At 43.0% G+C, this 19,424-nt stretch overlaps 1 protein-coding gene across 3 annotated transcripts in view; it reads left to right on the top strand.

Moving 5' to 3' along the window:
* Positions 1–19,424, top strand: part of USP4 (ubiquitin specific peptidase 4) — a 110,579-nt gene that overhangs the window by 74,297 nt on the left and 16,858 nt on the right. For all 3 annotated transcript variants that reach the window (XM_084634334.1, XM_084634332.1, XM_084634333.1), the window contains 4 exons: positions 10,578–10,769; positions 12,071–12,159; positions 13,733–13,945; positions 14,025–14,095. In XM_084634334.1, coding sequence (XP_084490460.1) covers positions 10,578–10,769; positions 12,071–12,159; positions 13,733–13,945; positions 14,025–14,095 — 565 coding nt within the window. The remainder of the gene's footprint in view (positions 1–10,577; positions 10,770–12,070; positions 12,160–13,732; positions 13,946–14,024; positions 14,096–19,424) is intronic.

Genomic DNA, 19,424 nt, shown 5'->3' on the forward strand with positions numbered 1-19,424 from the left:
CTCAAGGCCTGGTATTTGGATGGACATCAGATGTAGAGCACACATGTTCAGTAGTGTTCAATCCATCCTCAACCATAGCAGGAAGTATTCTACCAGGATTCAGCCAAATGGAAGCATTTCTCTTCTTGATTACGATAACGCCAGTCATTTCCAGAGTCTGCTGGAATCCAGCTATCCTTGATTACCTACTCACCATTAAGACATTGGATTTTTCTGTCAGTTCCCTACAGGTCCATTGGGCAGCAATCAGCACTTTTCATCCTATCAAGGACCACACTATCTTTGCTCATCCTACGACGACTAGATTCTTGAACGGGCTTCTCAGATCTTTTCCACTGGTGGAGTTTCCAACACCTCCCTGGGACCTCAACTTCGCTCTTTTGCTTCTCATCAAACCTCCTTTCAAACCATTAGCCATCTGCTCTATGTTTGATCTCTCAATGAACGTTGCCTTTCTAGTTGCTATCAAATCAGCCAGAAGGCTGAATGAGCTGGGAGCGCTCGTAGCAGATCAGCCGTTTACCATTTTTCATAAAGAGAATGTCTTTCTTTGCTTCCACCCAAAATTCACTCCTAAAGTGATTTGAGAGTTTCATATGAATCAAACTGTCCACTTACTAGTATTTTTTCCAAAGCTGCAGACCCCTGATGAGAGAGGAGACTTCACTCCCTAGATGTCCAGTGGACACAGGACATTTATCTACTGAGAACAAAAGTAATTGGAAAGAAACTTAGACTTTTTATTTCCATAGCAGAGATTGAGAGATCAAGCTCTATCTGTGCAAAGATTCTAAATGGATCTCGGGCTGCATCATCCTTTGTTAGCAACGAACTCATATCCCCACCTTGCCCAGAGGCAATGAAAGCCCACTTCACCAGAGTGCAAGCAACCTCTATGGCGTCTTTGCGAGACATACCTTTACTAGATATACGGAGGGCAGCTAGCTGGAGCTCCTTATGCAACTTCACAAGACACTACGCTTTGGTCCAGTCTTCTAATACAGATACAGCTGTGGGGACGATGGTATTACAGACAGCCATAACTTTGCATCCTCATACGCACTTCCTGTTGACTGCTGCTTACTAATCTCTCATGTGTGGAATACACATAGGGACCATGATTCAAAGAAGAAATGGTGGTTACTTACCTGTAACTGGAGGTTCTTCGAGATGTGTGGTCCCAATCTGTATTCCTCTACGTGTCCTCTGCTGTGGATCATAGCCAGATTCATAGTAAGGAAAGGAACTGGAGCGGTGTCATTCCATACTGGCCTTTATATTTTTTGTTTGGAGCACGAGGAGAACAATTGCACACATACAGACCTTTGGACACTGCTTTCTAAAAATTTCCAGACTCAGGTGCATGGTGTGCATAGAATACAGATAGGGACCACACATCTTGAAGAACCTCCATTTCTAAAAGTGCATTTCATAGTCTGTAATTGGGCCTGGAGGTGAGCAAGAAAGAGGGATTCTCCTTGCAGCTTTTTGTGCGTATCACTTACTGGAATAAAGGTTTTTTAGGAATTTGTTTAATTAGCATGAACACTTCATTTAATAAAACAGACAATCAAAGACCTAAATACATAAGCTGTTGATCTCCAAGCATTTGTATATGGAAAAGAATTGTAAATATCTCCTAAAATTCAGTAAAGGCAAAGGTGGGTTTGCAATAACCTAAAATTATAGGTTTCAGAGTAGCAGCCGTGTTAGTCTGTATTCGCAAAAAGAAAAGGAGTACTTGTGGCACCTTAGAGACTAATAAATTTATTTGAGCATAAGCTTTCGTGAGCTACAGCTCACTTCATTGGATGCATTCATTGGAAAAGACAGTGGGGAGATTTATATACATAGAGAACATGAAACAATGGATGTTACCATACATACTGTAACGAGAGTGATCACTTAAGGTGAGCTATTACCACCAGGAGAACTGGGGGGGAGGGGGGACTTTTGTAGTGATGATCAAGGTGAGCCATCGTTAATAACCTTTTTTGCACCAAGATTGAGGTCTGTGATTTAGTGTGCAGAGCTGGGAGTGGAGCAAGCAAAGTTTCACTGTGCGAGTTTCATCTGATGATAAGTTGAGAGGGGGGAAAAGGGACAGAGGAAGGAGGTTTTTGGTATCTGTGACATCTTTGCCGGGAGGATTTTGGGTTGTCTCAAATTAATCCGGAAGCTTTACTGGTGGTTTAATGGACTCCAGAATAGAATTTTTGAAATTTTCAGTGTATGAAATGCAGCCTGCAACATGGCTCTGTTTTTAGGTTAAAGGGGAAATGATTCCTGATGTTAAAAAGATTCTCTGATGTTTAATTACAAAGATTAGTAAATCACTAAAAATCTTTTTTAGAGCATCTGAAATGTACCATAAAGTTTGGCTAATTGACATTTTACTAATCTGTGCATTTCATAAGTCACTCTTGCACACCAGTGGTCTGACCTTACTTTCCACCAAAAATTCAGTGATAAACTTCATTGTGTGCAAAACATATTCCATAGTACTCACTAGTATATTCTGAAGAAGTGGAATAAACAAAGTACGTTTTGAGTTGTACTATACTTGCTTTGTTGTTTGCTTACTCACTCGCTTGCAGCCGATCTCCCAGGCATTTTTGAGAATTAATCAGTCCAAGATTTTCAAAAATGGGTGCCCTAAATATAGGGCCCCAAATCCATATTTAAAACCCTAAATAAATGGCTGGACTTTCAAAAGTGCCAGCCGCCCAGCAGTTCCCATTGAATTCACTGGTTGGGGGGTGTAATTCTTGAAGAGTCTGGAGTCCTTCAGGCTCCATTCATCTGTAAATTCTGTTGATGTGGAGAGAGTGGCTCTAATCTGAGCCTGAAGGAGGTATAACTTTCCTACAGCTCTGTCTCTAGTTCCATGCCACAGATTAAATCTGTTATTTAGATTGTGAGCCCTTCCGGAAAGGACAGTCCTTTCATAGCATCTGGAAATTGCCTAATGCATTGTGGGCACTGCCAGAAACAAAAGATATTTAATGTTACTAAATGTGCCTGTGAATATGGTTGATATCTGAGAACACCAGGAATAATCATAGGGCTGTTGTGGTGGGTATGAGACCCTGGGCTACCCTGTGAGAATTATCCTCCGGAACACTGAAATCAAGGACCACATGTATGCATTTGTTTTATGTAATCCAAAGTTCGTTGCTCAAGTGACATCGAGTTCTAGGGTCCTTAGAAAACCTGGCCTGGCAGTTTTTTCTTTTCTTCTTATCCCAGTACTGTTTCATGAAGTGGATCCAAAAAAGGAACATTTTCCCTCCTAAATGGTCAATTCTTTGTAACATCTATCCAGCATTGTTTTGAAGAGAGAATCAATAAAGAAAGTTAAGTTAGGTCTGCAGATAGGAGAACAGAATCACTCTTGGTGGACTTGAGTTTCATGATTCTGGAGTTTTGAATTCAATAAATGTTGTTAATTAGCACCCAGTGTTCATTTTGCAGGTGGAAGGAGGGATTTGTAGGAAATGTAGAACAGCCTCCTTTGACACCCTGTACCCAAGTAACACCCTGTAACCTCATATTCACCCCTTTTATATGATATTTTGTACAAAGCATGCCTCATAAGTCATCATTTGAAAAGTCATAATTTGCTGAACATCATTGTCCCATAACATTTCTGCATTAATGTTGTATATGGAGTTATGAGATTTTGCTATATGTTTGTTACTGAAACATATTGAAAGTCCTGGAAAATGCCCACAGACTAGCTCCTTAGAGATAACAGAGGACTGTAGACCGAGGCCTTACATGTCGTTCTCCAAACAGCACATACATAGAAGGTATAAGCAAGAAATTTGCAATTCACCAGAGGTACACTTCACATCTCACGTATACCACAGACTGTATGTCTTGCACCCCAGCAGGAGGGTATTCCTTCAGGAGAGTAGGAAGGTATAAAATAAAAGACAATGGCTTTTTCATTACCTCTCCTTCCCCATCTCTCCTCACGGCAGCATTAGCATTTAAAAGACAAAAGGGGAGCATCATTGAGCTGGGAGGGGTGGTCCCAGGCTGGAAGGAGACAGCCTGTTGAATATCCTTGGTTATGTTTAGGAATTAGATTGCAACATTATTTTAGTTCCTTTTGTAACCAATTCTGACTTTTATGCCTTTACCAGTTATAATCACTTAAAATCTATCTTTCTATAGTTAATAAACCTGTTTTAATATTTTATTTAAACCAGTGTGCTTTGACGGAAGTATTTGGGGAATCTCTACTCAGGTTAACAAAGGCTGGTGCATATCCATTACCCTTTGATGGAGTGATGGACTAGTTAATCGGAGTATCTTCCTGTATAGAGTTCACGAGTGGCTGGGAGAACATTCATGTAACTTTCCTGGATGTGCCTTTATATGCTGATGGCTGTGTGAGAGAAAAGCCTGGAGGGACTGCTTTTCACTCGCCAAGCAGCGTAAGAGGTGTCCCGAGCTAGAGAGTTCCGAGCTAGTGATTCCACAGTTCAGATTGTACCCTGGGGATGTGTCACCTCCCTTCAGTGAAGCACAGAGTGTGACAGTACAATTACGACTTTCATTCTGTTGCTTTTGTCAGCAGGATCCCTTAAGTGTCAGATGAGGGCTTTGACCAGAAAGCATTGGAACAGGTCTCGCTGTACACAGGGCAATGTACAGTTACATTGCCAAACAGGCACTTTGGCAGGGAGAGCATTCGGAGGCTCATGGAGGTAGAGGATAGAGGACACTACACTTCTTTTTCCACATAACTGTTTAACAAAGGATGTCTTGTGTTAGTGCCGACGTTTTAATCCCAATTGTACATCTCAAAACCGCTGGTGTGTGGAAGATAAAATGCTTGGTTTTGAAAGATACACTGGAAAGTATTTTTAAAATCCTGGATATGAGGCTTTTTTTTTTTTCCCCTTGGTCCCTTTATTATGGCTAACCAAAACCTGAAAAGCTTTGTTTTGTGTTGGGTTTTTTGGGGGCAGGTGATTATTTTTTGGGGGCAGGTGAGGAAAGGGAGAGAGTGGCACTGGAATTCTCTGAAAGTAGTTTCTTTCACAGGTCTCCTTACTCATACGCTCTCCCCCTTATGACAGTAGGTTTCAATGTATAATTGAAACAGTTCCATACAAACCAATGGTATAGTAATTGACAATTGGAGCATAAAAACTGTAGAGGGGGAGATGCTTTTTGAAGCAAGGAGTGTGGGTTTAAATAAAATAGAACTTCTCATAAGGCCCTTGGAAATGCACACAAGGGCCTTGTGTCCAAAGTGTTGCTCTGTGGGAGTATTTCCACTTTCCATAGCACTGTAAATTGTTCTCTGGAGGAATGTTATTCCTGCTGAAAGAATAGTGAGATCTCTGTGGCATGTGATCAGAATATGACTATGTAAAGGTGGTCTGCAAATCAATCTGACAAAATGCCATCAGGTGTTTGTGCTGAATGCCCTCATTCTCCAGGCTAAACAGAAGAGGGCATTCAGTACATAACCAGAACACTTACTATCTTTTTTTCTTAGGTCCCATGATGTCCAGCCCCACTAGGGCTTCCGGCTCCCGCTCCGATGTAACGCCCCAGCATGTACCATGCTGGTGATGTCACATCACCCAGGGATCCTGCTGGAGCATGGAGCCGGCCTACAAGGGGTCAGGTAAGTGACTTTTTAAAAAGTACATTGCACAGTTTTGCAAAGTCTTATAGTTTTTGGTTTGGGGTTTTTTGTTTAATTTAAATTTCTTCTTAGATCATGGGACCTAAAACGAAAGCTTTTCAAGTGATTAATATTCTGAATACCCCCATTCTTGTAGCCTGGCTAATGGGGGCATTCAGTATATTGTATTGTTAAAGTTGATGCAACTTTGCCGAGTTGATTTGCAGGTCACCTTTAACTTACACTTTAACTTATGTGCACATTTTTATAAAATGTGTGTTTGCCATATCATGAACCACTTTATTCGGCTTTCTCTGTCTTACCACATGCTGTGATTTTTATTCCAAAAAGTTCCTGGTTTCTAAAACATTGATTTGGGTGTAGAAGCTTCTGACCTAGTACCATGATAAGGACATAGCAATTTTGTCAGTCTGGATTAGATCAGTCAGTGATCCAGCTAGTCCGGTGTCTTTTCTCTAGCAGTAGCTTATACCAGATGTTTCTAAGCAAGGTGTGAGAAACTCTGCAGTAGGCAGTTCTGGCAAGATTTTCCTAACCTTCTCAATTAGCAATTGACTCATGTCCTGAAATGAGGTTTTAGTTCCTTTCCAAAACTAATCTGTATGTTTAATATTTGCTATAACAACTTTGGATATTCTCATTACCGTAATAAATGTCTAATTTTTTTTAATTTTATCAAGCTCTTGGCCTCCGTAATGTCCTGTTATGATCAGTTCTACAGGCTAATTGTCCATTGCGCTTCTTGTGATTAGTTTTGAATTTGCCACTTTTTAGTTTCACTGGCTGACCCCTTGCTCAGGTATCATGAGAGAGGGTGAATAAAAGCTCCCAACCTTCCTCTCTAGGTCATGCATTGTTTTGTTTACTTTTATTGTATCCTCCTATAGGGTAACAATCCTGGTCTTTGCAGTCTCTTTATCGGAGACTTTATTCAGGCCCCTAGTCAGTCTCATTACTCTTCTCTGCCCTCTCTAATTCTGCAGAATCCTTTGTAAGATACAATAATGCTATTTTCCTTATTGTTCTTTATTCCATTACATAAAACACAGGATCCCTTAAGTGTCAGATGAGGGCTTTGACCAGAAAGCATTGGAACAGGTCTCGCTGTACACAGGTTACATTGCCAAACAGGCACTTTGGCAGGGAGAGCATTCGGAGGCTCATGGAGGTAGAGGATAGAGGACACTACACTTCTTTTTCCACATAACTGTTTAACAAAGGATGTCTTGTGTTAGTGCCGACGTTTTAATCCCAATTGTACAACTCAAACCGCTGGTGTGTGGAAGATAAAATGCTTGGTTTTGAAAGATACACTGGAAAGTATTTTTAAAATCCTGGATATGAGGCTTTTTCTTTTTCCCCTTGGTCCCTTTATTATGGCTAACCAAAACCTGAAAAGCTTTGTTTTGTGTTGGGTTTTTTGGGGGCAGGTGATTATTTCTGTTTTTTACCTTAAAAATATCTGGAATATCAACTCTGGTGTTTCATGGATTTCCTGGAAGACTTCTGGGACATCTCAAGACATGTACATTGTGAATTCTCAAAGCTTAATTGAACTTTTGGGGGTGTTGAATCTTTAACAAAAGCATCTTTTCTCCCAAAACTTCATTTGGAGTTTAAATTAAATAGGCCTTAACAAAAAACAAACTAGAATTTTGGGCAGATGAACTAAAAGCCTTTTTCCTCTTGGTTGTTCAGCTTCCAGTTTCTTGGTTCTTATGATGTCATTGTTTCGCTACTTCTCTAGTAACAATAGAGCCTTCCAGGACAGGCAAGACCTAAATATCTTATGTTTTTTAAAAAAAACTTCTAGCTTAAAACAAAACCAAATGCAACCTTAGTCTTCTGTATCGACCTTAAAGTGGAAAGAAGGTACAAGTGCCTTGTTTTCCTTTGCAGGTCAATTTTGTGAGGAAAGGGAGAGAGTGGCACTGGAATTCTCTGAAAGTAGTTTCTTTCACAGGTCTCCTTACTCATACGCTCTCCCCCTTATGACAGTAGGTTTCAATGTATAATTGAGACAGTTCCATACAAACCAATGGTATAGTAATTGACAATTGGAGCATATAAACTGTAGAGGGGGAGATGCTTTTTGAAGCAAGGAGTGTGGGTTTAAATAAAATAGAACTTCTCATAAGGCCCTTGGAAATGCACACAAGGGCCTTGTGTCCAAAGTGTTGCTCTGTGGGAGTATTTCCACTTCCCATAGCACTGTAAATTGTTCTCTGGAGGAATGTTATTCCTGCTGAAAGAATAGTGAGATCTCTGTGGCATGTGATCAGAATATGACTATGTAAAGGTGGTCTGCAAATCAATCTGACAAAATGCCGTCAGGTGTTTGTGCTGAATGCCCTCATTCTCCATGCCCACTTTTTAGTTTCACTGGCTGTCCCCTTGCTCAGGTATCATGAGAGAGGGTGAATAAAAGCTCCCAACCTTCCTCTCTAGGTCACGCATTGTTTTGTTTACTTTTATTGTATCCTCCTATAGGGTAACAATCCTGGTCTTTGCAGTCTCTTCATCGGAGACTTTATTCAGGCCCCTAGTCAGTCTCATTACTCTTCTCTGCCCTCTCTAATTCTGCAGAATCCTTTGTAAGATACAATAATGCTATTTTCCTTATTATTCTTTATTCCATTACATAAAACACTGGGGTTTTTTAGCCATTGCTGCACATTGAGCTGTCTACAGTGATACCCAGTCCCTTTGCTGGGTTGATGTAGTTAATTTAGAACCTTTTAAGATGTATGAACAATTCATATTATTCTCTCCAGTGTGTGTGTATTGTATTTGTCAAAACTGAGTATGTGCTGACATAGAATCATAGAATCCTAGAATATCAGGGTTGGAAGGGACCCCAGAAGGTCATCTAGTCCAACCCCCTGCTCGAAGCAGTACCAATTCCCAGTTAAATCATCCCAGCCAGGGCTTTGTCAAGCCTGACCTTAAAAACCTCTAAGGAAGGAGATTCTACCACCTCCCTAGGTAACGCATTCCAGTGTTTCACCACCCTCTTAGTGAAAAAGTTTTTCCTAATATCCAATCTAAACCTCCCCCACTGCAACTTGAGACCATTACTCCTTGTTCTGTCATCTGCTACCATTGAGAACAGTCTAGAGCCATCCTCTTTGGAACCCCCTTTCAGGTAGTTGAAAGCAGCTATCAAATCCCCCCTCATTCTTCTCTTCTGCAGGCTAAACAATCCCAGCTCCCTCAGCCTCTCCTCATAACTCATGTGTTCCAGTCCCCTAATCATTTTTGTTGCCCTTCGCTGGACTCTCTCCAATTTATCCACATCCTTCTTGAAGTGTGGGGCCCAAAACTGGACACAGTACTCCAGATGAGGCCTCATCATTTTGTCCATTTGTCAAATTGATTTGCAGACCACCTTTACATCATTTTGTCCATTCACGTAACTATGCTGGGTACCTCTAAAGGTCCTAATGCTCCTTTGTTCTTGACCAAACTAAATAATTTTGTCATGTGCAAATTTTGCCACTTTGATGCTTGCCCCTTTTTTCCAGATAGTTAAATAATAAGTATATTAAACATTGGTATTCTACCTTGTGGCACCAGTGTTAACCTTTGTCAAGATGTAAACCGGACATTTATTCTTATTCTGTTTTCCTTTTTTTAGACAGTTTTTGACCCATAAACGATATTTTGCCTTTTTCATCATGACCATTTAGTTTCTTTAGTAGCTTTTTTGAGGAACTTTGTGAAAGGCCTTCTGAAAGTCTCAATGAATTGTTTGCCTCTCTCCACTTGTTTATTGACTGATAGATTAGTGAGACTTGATTTTCCTTTGCAAAAACTTTGCTGATTATACCCTGTCATAGTGTGCTCTTCCTAGTGTCGTATTCTATTTTTAAATGATCATTTAGACCAAATTACTAGGTACCAGAAGGAAGAAGTTCTGGCATATAATTCCCTACATGATCCTTAGTGCCTCTTTAAAATATAGGCACTACACTTGCTACTGTCCAGTATATGGAATTCTTGAGTTTTTGCTGTGATGGTTCCTTCTAAAGAAGCGGCAAATGCTGATTCTTAAAGATCTGTCAGCTGCCTTTAACACCATGGGATATAAGTCTTGCTGACACGTCTGTGGTTCCTAGTAGGAGCAGGTAGAGCTCCTCCTGAGTGGCTCTACTCGTTTATTCTGGTGGGTAGTTTTGGGCAGTTGCTTTTAAGGCTGTTTACTGCAAAGTACTGTAAAGTTACAGCTTGTTGCCCCTCTGGTATAGAAGTGTGCTGGGATGGTTATTGAAATATGGGTTGCAGTGCTTTAGTTTGAATATGATGCTTAGCTCTGTGTCCCCATTACTTCTGAACCTACTCGTGCAGTGGAACAAAGGACCCAAGGTCTGTATGAGATTGAAGCATGGAAGAGGGCTGGCCTTCTCAGGCTCAGTTTGGATAAGGCTGAGGTAAATGTTGATTTCATGTGTGGATGGGGGGGCAACCAGAAGAATTTGGCAAGGAATATATGCTGTTTGTTATGCGGGTACATGAAGGAGATGGTGTGGTTAACTTTTTTCAAAAGGGACAAAACGTTTATCACACTAGAGTCAGTTACCAATATGTATTTTCCTAATGGTGCTTTTTAACATAAACAATATCTGTAGTCACCACAGCAATGTTCTGCAGGAGGCGAGGGAGACAGCAGGGGTCTGGGCAAAGGGGCAGGGATAGTGGTCTGCACACTCCTCAGTGCCTGGGAGGTGTCCATGAGAGAATCTCTCTGTTAAGGTGTGGTCCATAATGTGCCAAAAGTTTGAGAACCCTTCTTGTCCTTCCCAAGTGTGAATCTTTTGCAGAACCCTTGCTAGAGTTAATTAGTATTGCTTCTGTCTGCCCACTGTGCTTTAGGGGTAGAACTCACCCATTTCTTTCTTTCAAACAGATATGAAGTTTGCAAGTCAAGCGAGGATGGTGCTGAGTGCATCACTCTTTCTGTATACTTCAGAGAAAAAAGAATAAGACAGTCCAGCACTTCTTCAGGGACTGTTCTTTGTGGGCAGCCACTACTAATCTCTGTGCCCAAACACAAGCTCACTCTGGATCACTTGTACAAGGTTGTCTTGGAGCAGATTGGGTAAGTACAGGCATGGTAGTGGGGATGTTCATACAAAATTCTAGTATTAGCTCATGCGGTTATACTGTAGTGGGTCTGTCTCAACCCCTCTGAGGTCAGGAAGCTGCCCAGTTTCTGGCCCAGAGCTCCACAGCTTTTCCCTGTGACCATGCTCCCTTTGATTTGCATGATTTCTGCAGTGGTTATTTCTTAATAACTAAGTTGTATGTAAACCCTTGTTCTCTGGCTGACAGGCCACCATTAGCCATTCAGAGTGAAGGGACTTGCATAATCTTTTTATGATAATTAAGGCAACTGTCTACTCCAATTGACTGCTATAATCCCTCTGCTCTGATTGGCTCCTCTGCTTGAATTTTCTAGTTGTTTTCTTTCAACAAAGATGTTGCCACAGTGTCTGCCTCCTTCAGCTGAAGCCAAAAAACTTCATGAAAGAGAAGGGTAAAAAAAAACAAAAATCAAAAGAAATGGGGCAGAGTCTGAAAGACCTACCCGCACCTTCCTTCTTCCACACACGCCCCCAGAGGAAAGAAAGAAAAGAAAATAACCGTGTGTGTGTGTATGTATACATGCAGAGGCCCCCCATTAAAATGTTCAGATATACTGGCAATCAGCATATGTAATAATGATATTCCCTTTACTGTCATTCAATTGCAGAGATAAAACTGTAAAGACTTTTGGGTAGGATTTTCAAAAACACTGTGTAAGCCTGAGTTTTCTCCTGTTGAAGCCAGGGCTGCTGTACATGGTGGTTTGTTTTGATTTGGTTCTGTGGACACTCAGGCTTGTTGTTCATTGTCTTTAATAGATGTACAGCAGTGGCTCTCAACCTTTCCAGATGACTGTACCCCTTTCAGGAGTCTGACTTGTCTTGTGTACTTCCAAGTTACACCTCACTTAAAAACTACTTGTTCATAAAATCAGACATAAAAATACAAAAGTATCACAGCACACTAGTACTGAAACATTGCTTACGTTCTCATTTTTACCATATAATTATCAAATAAATCAATTGGAATATAAATACTGTACTTACATTTCCATGTCTAGTATATAGAGCATTGTATACAAGTCATTGTCTGTGTGAAATCTTGTTTTGTACTGACTTTGCTTCTGCTTTTTATGTAGCCTGTTGTAAAACTAGGCAAATATCTAGATGAGTTGATGTATTCCCTGGAAGACTTGTGCGTACCCCCAGGGGTACACATACCCTTGGTTGAGAACCACTGATGTCGGGGACCCAGGCATTCTGGCATTGGGCACCCACATGAATGTCCTAACAAGAATACATTTTCTTTGTTTAGCCACTACATTAAATTCCCTCTGACAAAAGAATATTCTAGTGTATGCCTGGACAGTGGGATCTGCAATGGCTCCAGTGGTGGCTGCGAAGGTAAAATTTAATCATTTGGATTGGAGAAGCTTTGCTAGAAGGTCATTCAGACTACCTCTATCCGCTTTTAATTTTCTGCTTTATTGCATTATTGTTGTGGATTGCGGACTTTAATGGAATGTTTGGTTCTACACTGTGATTAAATCACATTATTGGAGAGGGCTTCTGATCTGCATGTGTGATAACAATGGCCCACAAAATCTCAAACTCCTCTGGTTACACAGTGCAGTATGTCAAGTTTGTGTATTTGAAGAACCAGGTGTAGTGCATTAGTCTTCTGCTACACTAGTAGTCTCTTGTCCCTGATCTCTATCAGACGTTCTAATGGCTCATTAAAGCAGGTGGCTGAGCAGCAGGAGGGAAAGGAAGGGGTCCTGTGAGGGCACCGTGGTGTAATCAAGTGAGAGAGTGCCCAGAGCCCAGCAGTCTAAAGCTACAGGGGCTCTCGCCTGGGCAGAGCCCTACAGCCTGTTGCACATTTACACTTCTGTGGACACGCTGCCACCAGAGGATCCTGCTGTGCTGCCATGAGAGTAATTGTGGGAATAGGGGATAGGGAAGAACTTAAAACAAGAGACATGCTGCCTTGCTGTAGAAAAGGGGAGCTACCTCCCTTGGACCTTCCCGTCTTCCTCTGCTGAAAGGACAGACCCCACTGAACCCCTGCCTCTGTTGGGACACTGCTGGAGCATACTGTCAGCTATGCTAACTGGCATGACGTGTAGCCCAGTGTCCACCTGGTGTTCTTCACAGGAACAAAATACCTGTTTTGTCCTTACCTTCAGGACCCTTCACAAATTAGCCCCTCTGTCCTCTTTAGTGCACTAATGATGCCGCTCTTGATCACGGCTTTCCCTCTTCTCCCACCAGCATCCATTGTTCTTTCTTCCATGCAGCTTCTCCCCAAAGAGCGGACTCATGGGGACTGATGTGGTCTGAATTTTCTGTCAGGCGGAGAATTAGCCCCAGCATTTTGAATGGATTGGATTTGAAAGGGGATGGGGCTGTGGAGGTTGCAATGACCCACCTGTGAGATTTTCAATTACCGGCAACTTTCAAATCTAGATTGGATGTTTTTCTAAAGATCTGCCCTAGTTCAAACAGGAATTAATTCAGGGAAGTCCCTGTGCCTGTGTAATAGAATCATAGAATATCAGGGTTGGAAGGGACCCCTGAAGGTCATCTAGTCTAACCCCCTGCTCGAAGCAGGACCAATTCCCAGTTAAATCAGGAGGTAAGATTATGTGTTCACAATGGTCCCCTTTAGAGTCCAGGAATCTGAGATGGTAAAACCCAGGTTGTATTACCTAGATCCCTCAATAGGAAAAAAACGCCTTTCAGGTGCAACTGATTAGCAAATGCAAATTTCTTCTTTAAAGTGTGAATCTACTGTTTTTAGTTGGTTTGTTGTAAAGCAGCTTCTGCCACATCTTCACTGGCATTTGTGTGTCATGTAAGCAGAGTGTGCCTCTCCTAACGAGCTCACACAGCATGGTTCTCGGTGAGGTAATTGTGTCTCTATAAAGGCTACAGAGCATGTAATATTGTACTTGTTGTTTTTAATTCTCACCAGTTGAAGAGATGGAACATCAGGATGGAGATGAGGAGGGCAGGGAAAAAGCCTCAGAAACAGATTCCTGCCAGTCAGAGGGTTGTGCAAATGATTTGCTGGGGAAGGAAGGGCAGCATCACAAGAAGCATCTGTTCACCTTTAGCCTTGTGAACTCCTATGGGACCTCTGAGATAAACTCAATTACGACGGAGGGGAAACTTCTAAAACTGAATTGTAGGTATCCTCTGTAACTCTTAGCTCTCCCTTCAGTAGTATGCTGACAGCAACCCTGACTCGTTGTTCTGTCCTGCAGCCTATGCCACCCTTGCTATTGACTTGGATCCAGACACCCGGAAGCTGCTGTTTGATGAACAAGAGTCACAGGTCAGTAGTTTGCTTCTTCAAAGGTTAATGATGTGATCTCTAGCTGGAGTTAAGCAAATGCAGAGATGCTGATACAGAATGCAAGAGCAGCCCCCTCCTAGGAATCCGAGTCCAGTATGGAAGAGGAAAATTTATCCATTTGCCTGAAAACTTCTAATAATAAGGTCTACAGATCCATTCCAGTGGGCCTTCAGCCTGCTTCCTCAGGAGGCAGAACCAGAGCTATCAGTCCCTGGCAGTGGGATTTGCCCCTGCCCTGAAAACCTAGCCAGTTTGAGAACTTGCACAGCAAAAGATAGTTTGTCTGGTCAGTAGACTAGTTCAGAATTCACTTCCGGAACACTTGAAAGATATTACAGTTATGTTCTGCAGAGCTTAACAGGAACTTGAACATTTCTTATTGTCTTAAATCCTGAATTGGGGTCCCAGTTTGTAACTGAGAATGATCTGCTCTGTGTCTGGTCTGGATCTGTGGACCTTACTGCTGAGAGAAAGGAAACTTTCAGGTAAGCATGGGGAAATGTTTCTACTTTCTCATGCTAGGGTCTGCAGACCTCTTAAAGTGAGATTTTGATTGCAGTGTGCATGTCGGGAGGGAGAAAACTGACACACACCTACCCTCATTTACAACCGACAGGCATGTACGTATGCAGTCACATGCTGCCGTTGCAGATTAACCACATTTAGGATCCAAGAGTATCCAGGGAGGCAATAGAGGTAAACTCCAGTTCTTCAAGTGATTGCAAATACCCATTCCACAGTAGGTGTTTGTGCGCTCCAGTGTATAGGTGTAGGAGAGTTTCAGCTGTTAGTGTTACCCGTTGGGGCAGCCTGAGCACCCACACCATGCAGGCATAAAGGGATGAGCTGCCCCGACCCCCTTCAGTTCCTTCCTACCCCCTGTGACACATTTTTGGAGCTCCCTGGCCTTGCTTCTGCAAGTCTCTACTCCATACCTGTAAATAGTACCCGTCTATAGTCAGTACAGAAAATAATTGTTTTTGTTACTTTGTGTGGTTATGGCACCCAGTTTGGGTACTGGCCCCACTACTGAAGATATGCCTTGCTCTTCAGGCTTCAAGCCCTGACACTCTAGCAGCAAGGCAATGCCTAATAATGACTCTCACCCCAGCTGCCTTAAGTTCTTGGGGGAGGCTCATGTGAGTGATAGGTGTGGCATTTGTAAGGCCATTAAGCCACATTCTAAAAAAAGATAGGGCAGCCAGATTAAAATATCTCCTGATGGAACTGGCACGGTGTCCTCCATCTGAGCCATCTGCCTCAGTCCAGGTACCGAGTACCTTGGTGTCGGTCAAGAGCAGCTCACCACTGGGCAACCGGTACCAAGAGATGGATCAGCATAGTTAGTAACAGAGGCAACAGAAATTGGAGTTGATACTAGGTGTGTCGACAGAAGAACTCATCCTCTTTACGTCTGAAGACTTGGGAGGGCACTCCAAGAGGAAGCACTCATCAGAGCATTCCTCTAAACAGGGGATTTTGTTGTCTTCAAAGCCCAGCGCAGGCCTGTTGAGACTGACTCCTGAAGCACGTTAGTCGGCATCTCCTTGCACCACAGTGTGTCTTCCTGTTACTGTCTACCCCTAAGGCATTTGAGGCTACGAGAGGGTTGTTAAACCTCTGTGTTGCCGTCACCAGCAGTTCAAAAGCCTCTCCCTGCCCCCAAGATACTGCTTCGAGTGCCTTCGCCCCTGCACCAAGCAGCTCCATCAGATTGTGCCATCAGGGTACCAGTTAGGGCTGGACCATCCAAGGAAAAGCCACAGATGGTCTCCCCAGCTCCCCTTTCTTCAGATTCTGAGCCTTCTTCACTGCTACCAATGGGTATGGCTGTGACCACAAGAAGAGGTTTCTTCCTCATCAGACTCTGAAGTGGGATCCTATGTATCCTAGCTGGTCTCATTAGGAGGGATGTGTTGCTGCCCAGCGTGGTTTCTGCCTCAGTACCAGCAGGATGCTTATAGAAGAGACCTCAGGACTAAGCATAGTTGGGAACTGGGTCCTTACCGGTGGACCTTTTGGAACCTGTGGGGCTTCCTGCCCAATCAGTAGCATCCCTGCAGCCACCTCAGCTGGCTTCATCTACTGGCGTCAGGAGCATCAATACCCCTGTGGCATATTGGGGTGCAGTCCAGACCAGGGAGTGGCTGTGTCACGCCTGCTCTGTAACCTGGAGTGCCTTTGCAATGCCTTGCTGTAGCCTCCAACATGGACTGCTTTCAAACAGCCACCAGTCTGTTGGTCACTATCAGATGCTTGTGTGAACTGCAGCCTGCCAGCCTCTCAGCATCTTTGATTATTACTGCAGGGTAACCCCAACACACTCCCAATCCCAAACTTTCCCCCAGACATGTATATTCCACAGTGTCCAGCCCTCTCCCACACAGTCCAGAAATACTGTTTGTTATTCCCTTAAGGGTATAACGTACACCAGCTTATCTGATAAATGAAGTTACCCAGACACTTTACATCGTGCATTAGATGAAACAATAAAACAAATTTATTAACAGATTTCAGAGTAACAGCCGTGTTAGTCTGTATTCACAAAAAGAAAAGGAGTACTTGTGGCACCTTAGAGACTAACCAATTTATTTGAGCATAAGCTTTCGTGAGCTACAGCTCACTTCATCGAATGCATACTGTGGAAAGTGTAGAAGATCTTTTTATACACACAAAGCATGAAAAAATACCTCCCCCCACCCCACTCTCCTGCTGGTAATAGCTTATCTAAAGTGATCACTCTCCTTACAATGTGTATGATAATCAAGGTGGGCCATTTCCAGCACAAATCCAGGGTTTAACAAGAACGTCTGGGGTGGGGGGAGGAAGGGTAGGAAAAAACAAGGGGAAATAGGTTACCTTGCATAATGACTTAGCCACTCCCAGTCTCTATTTGCAGATGAATTCCAATTCAGCAGTCTCTCGCTGGAGTCTGGATTTGAAGTTTTTTTGTTGTAATATCGCAACTTTCATGTCTGTAATCGCGTGACCAGAGAGATTGAAATGTTCTCCGACTGGTTTATGAACGTTATAATTCTTGACATCTGATTTGTGTCCATTTATTCTTTTATGTAGAGACTGTCCAGTTTGACCAATGTGCATGGCAGAGGGGCATTGCTGGCACATGATGGCATCTATCACATTGGTGGATGTGCAGGTGAACGAGCCTCTGATAGTGTGGCTGATGTTATTAGGCCCTGTGATGGTGTCCCCTGAATAGATATGTGGGCACAGTTGGCAGCGAGCTTTGTTGCAAGGATAGGTTCCTGGGTTAGTGGTTCTGTTGTGTGGTATGTGGTTGCTGGTGAGTATTTGCTTCAGGTTGGGGGCTGTCTATAGGCAAGGACTGGCCTGTCTCCCAAGATTTGTGAGTGTGTTGGGTCATCCTTCAGGGTAGGTTGTAGATCCTTAATAATGCGTTGGAGGGGTTTTAGTTGGGGGCTGAAGGTGACGGCTAGTGGCGTTCTGTTATTTTCTTTGTTAGGCCTGTCCTGTAGTAGGTGACTTCTGGGAACTCTTCTGGCTCTATCAATCTGTTTCTTCACTTCCGCAGGTGGGTACTGTAGTTGTAAGAATGCTTGATAGAGATCTTGTATATGTTTGTCTCTGTCTGAGGGGTTGGAGCAAATGCGGTTGTATCGCAGAGCTTGGCTATAGACGATGGATCAGGAAGTGTGGTCAGGGTGAAAGCTGGAGGCATGTAGGTAGGAATAGCGGTCAGTAGGTTTCCGGTATAGGGTGATGTTTATGTGACCATCGTTTATTAGCACTGTAGTGTCCAGGAAGTGGATCTCTTATGTGGACTGGACCAGGCTGAGGTTGATGGTGGGATGGAAATTGTTGAAATCATGGTGGAATTCCTCAAGGGCTTCTTTTCCATGCGTCCAGATGATGAAGATGTCTAGAGCAAGTAGAGTAGGGGGCGTTAGGGGACGGAGAGCTGAGGAAGCGTTGTTCTAAGTCAGCCATAAAAATGTTGGCATACTGTGGGGCCATGCGGGTACCCATAGCAGTGCCACTGATTTGAAGGTATACATTGTCCCCAAATGTAAAATAGTTATGGGTAAGGGCAAAGTCACAAAGTTCAGTCACCAGGTTAGCCGTGACATTATTGGGGATAGTGTTCTTGACAGCTTGTAGTCCATCTTTGTGTGGAATGTTGGTGTAGAGGGCTTCTACATCCATAGTGGCTAGGATGGTGTTATCAGGAATGTCACCGATGGATTGTAGTTTCCTCAGGAAGTCAGTGGTGTCTCGCAGGTACCTGGGAGTGCTGGTAGCGTAGGGCCTGAGGAGGGAGTCTACATAGCCAGACAATCCTGCTGTCAGGATGCCAATGCCTGAGATGATGGGGCGCCCAGGATTTCCAGGTTTATGGATCTTGGGTAGCAGATAGAATATCACAGGTCGTGGTTCCAGGGGTGTGTCTGTGCGGATTTGATCTTGTGCTTTTTCAGGGAGTTTCTTGAGCAAATGCTGTAGTTGCTTTTGGTAACTCTCAGTGGGATCAGAGTGTAATGGCTTGTAGAAAGTGGTGTTGGAGAGCTGCCTAGCAGCCTCTTGTTCATATTCCGACCTATTCATGATGACAACAGCACCTTCTTTGTCAGCCTTTTTGATTATGATGTTAGAGTTGTTTCTGAGGCTGTGGATGGCATTGTGTTCTGCATGGCTGAGGTTATGGGGCAAGTGATGCTGCTTTTCAGCCCATGCTGAACAGACGTTCTTGTTAAACCCCGGATTTGTGCTGGAAATGGCCCACCTTGATTATCATACACATTGTAAGGAGAGTGGTCACTTTAGATAAGCTATTACCAACAGGAGAGTGGGGTGGGGGGAGGTATTTTTTCATGCTTTGTGTGTATAAAAAGATCTTCTACACTTTCCACAGTATGCATCTGATGAAGTGAGCTGTAGCTCACGAAAGCTTATGCTCAGATAAATTGCTTAGTCTCTAAGGTGCCACAAGTACTCCTTTTCTTTTTATTAACAGAGAGATTTTAAGTGAGTACAAGTAATGAGGCATAAAAGTCAGAAATGGTTACCAAAAAAATAAAGATAAGAACACTTTCTAGTGCTTACTTAAACTCTATTAGATTCTAAGCAAAGTTTCTCATCACATGGTTCCAGCTCCATTACTGACCAAACTCTTTAGGTCAGGCTCCCTTCCCTCAATGTCCAGTGGCTGTTTTCCTTTGTCGTCTTCAGTGCAATGCCAGAGACAGATGGGGACAAAGAGGGGTGTCTTTGGTTTTCCCCATATATTTCCTCTTTGAAAAGTACAGTATTTCCAGCTGAGAACCAGGAG

This window comes from Lepidochelys olivacea (assembly GCF_965140295.1).
Source record: "Lepidochelys olivacea isolate rLepOli2 genome assembly, chromosome: 7".
Taxonomy (NCBI): domain Eukaryota; kingdom Metazoa; phylum Chordata; order Testudines; family Cheloniidae; genus Lepidochelys; species Lepidochelys olivacea.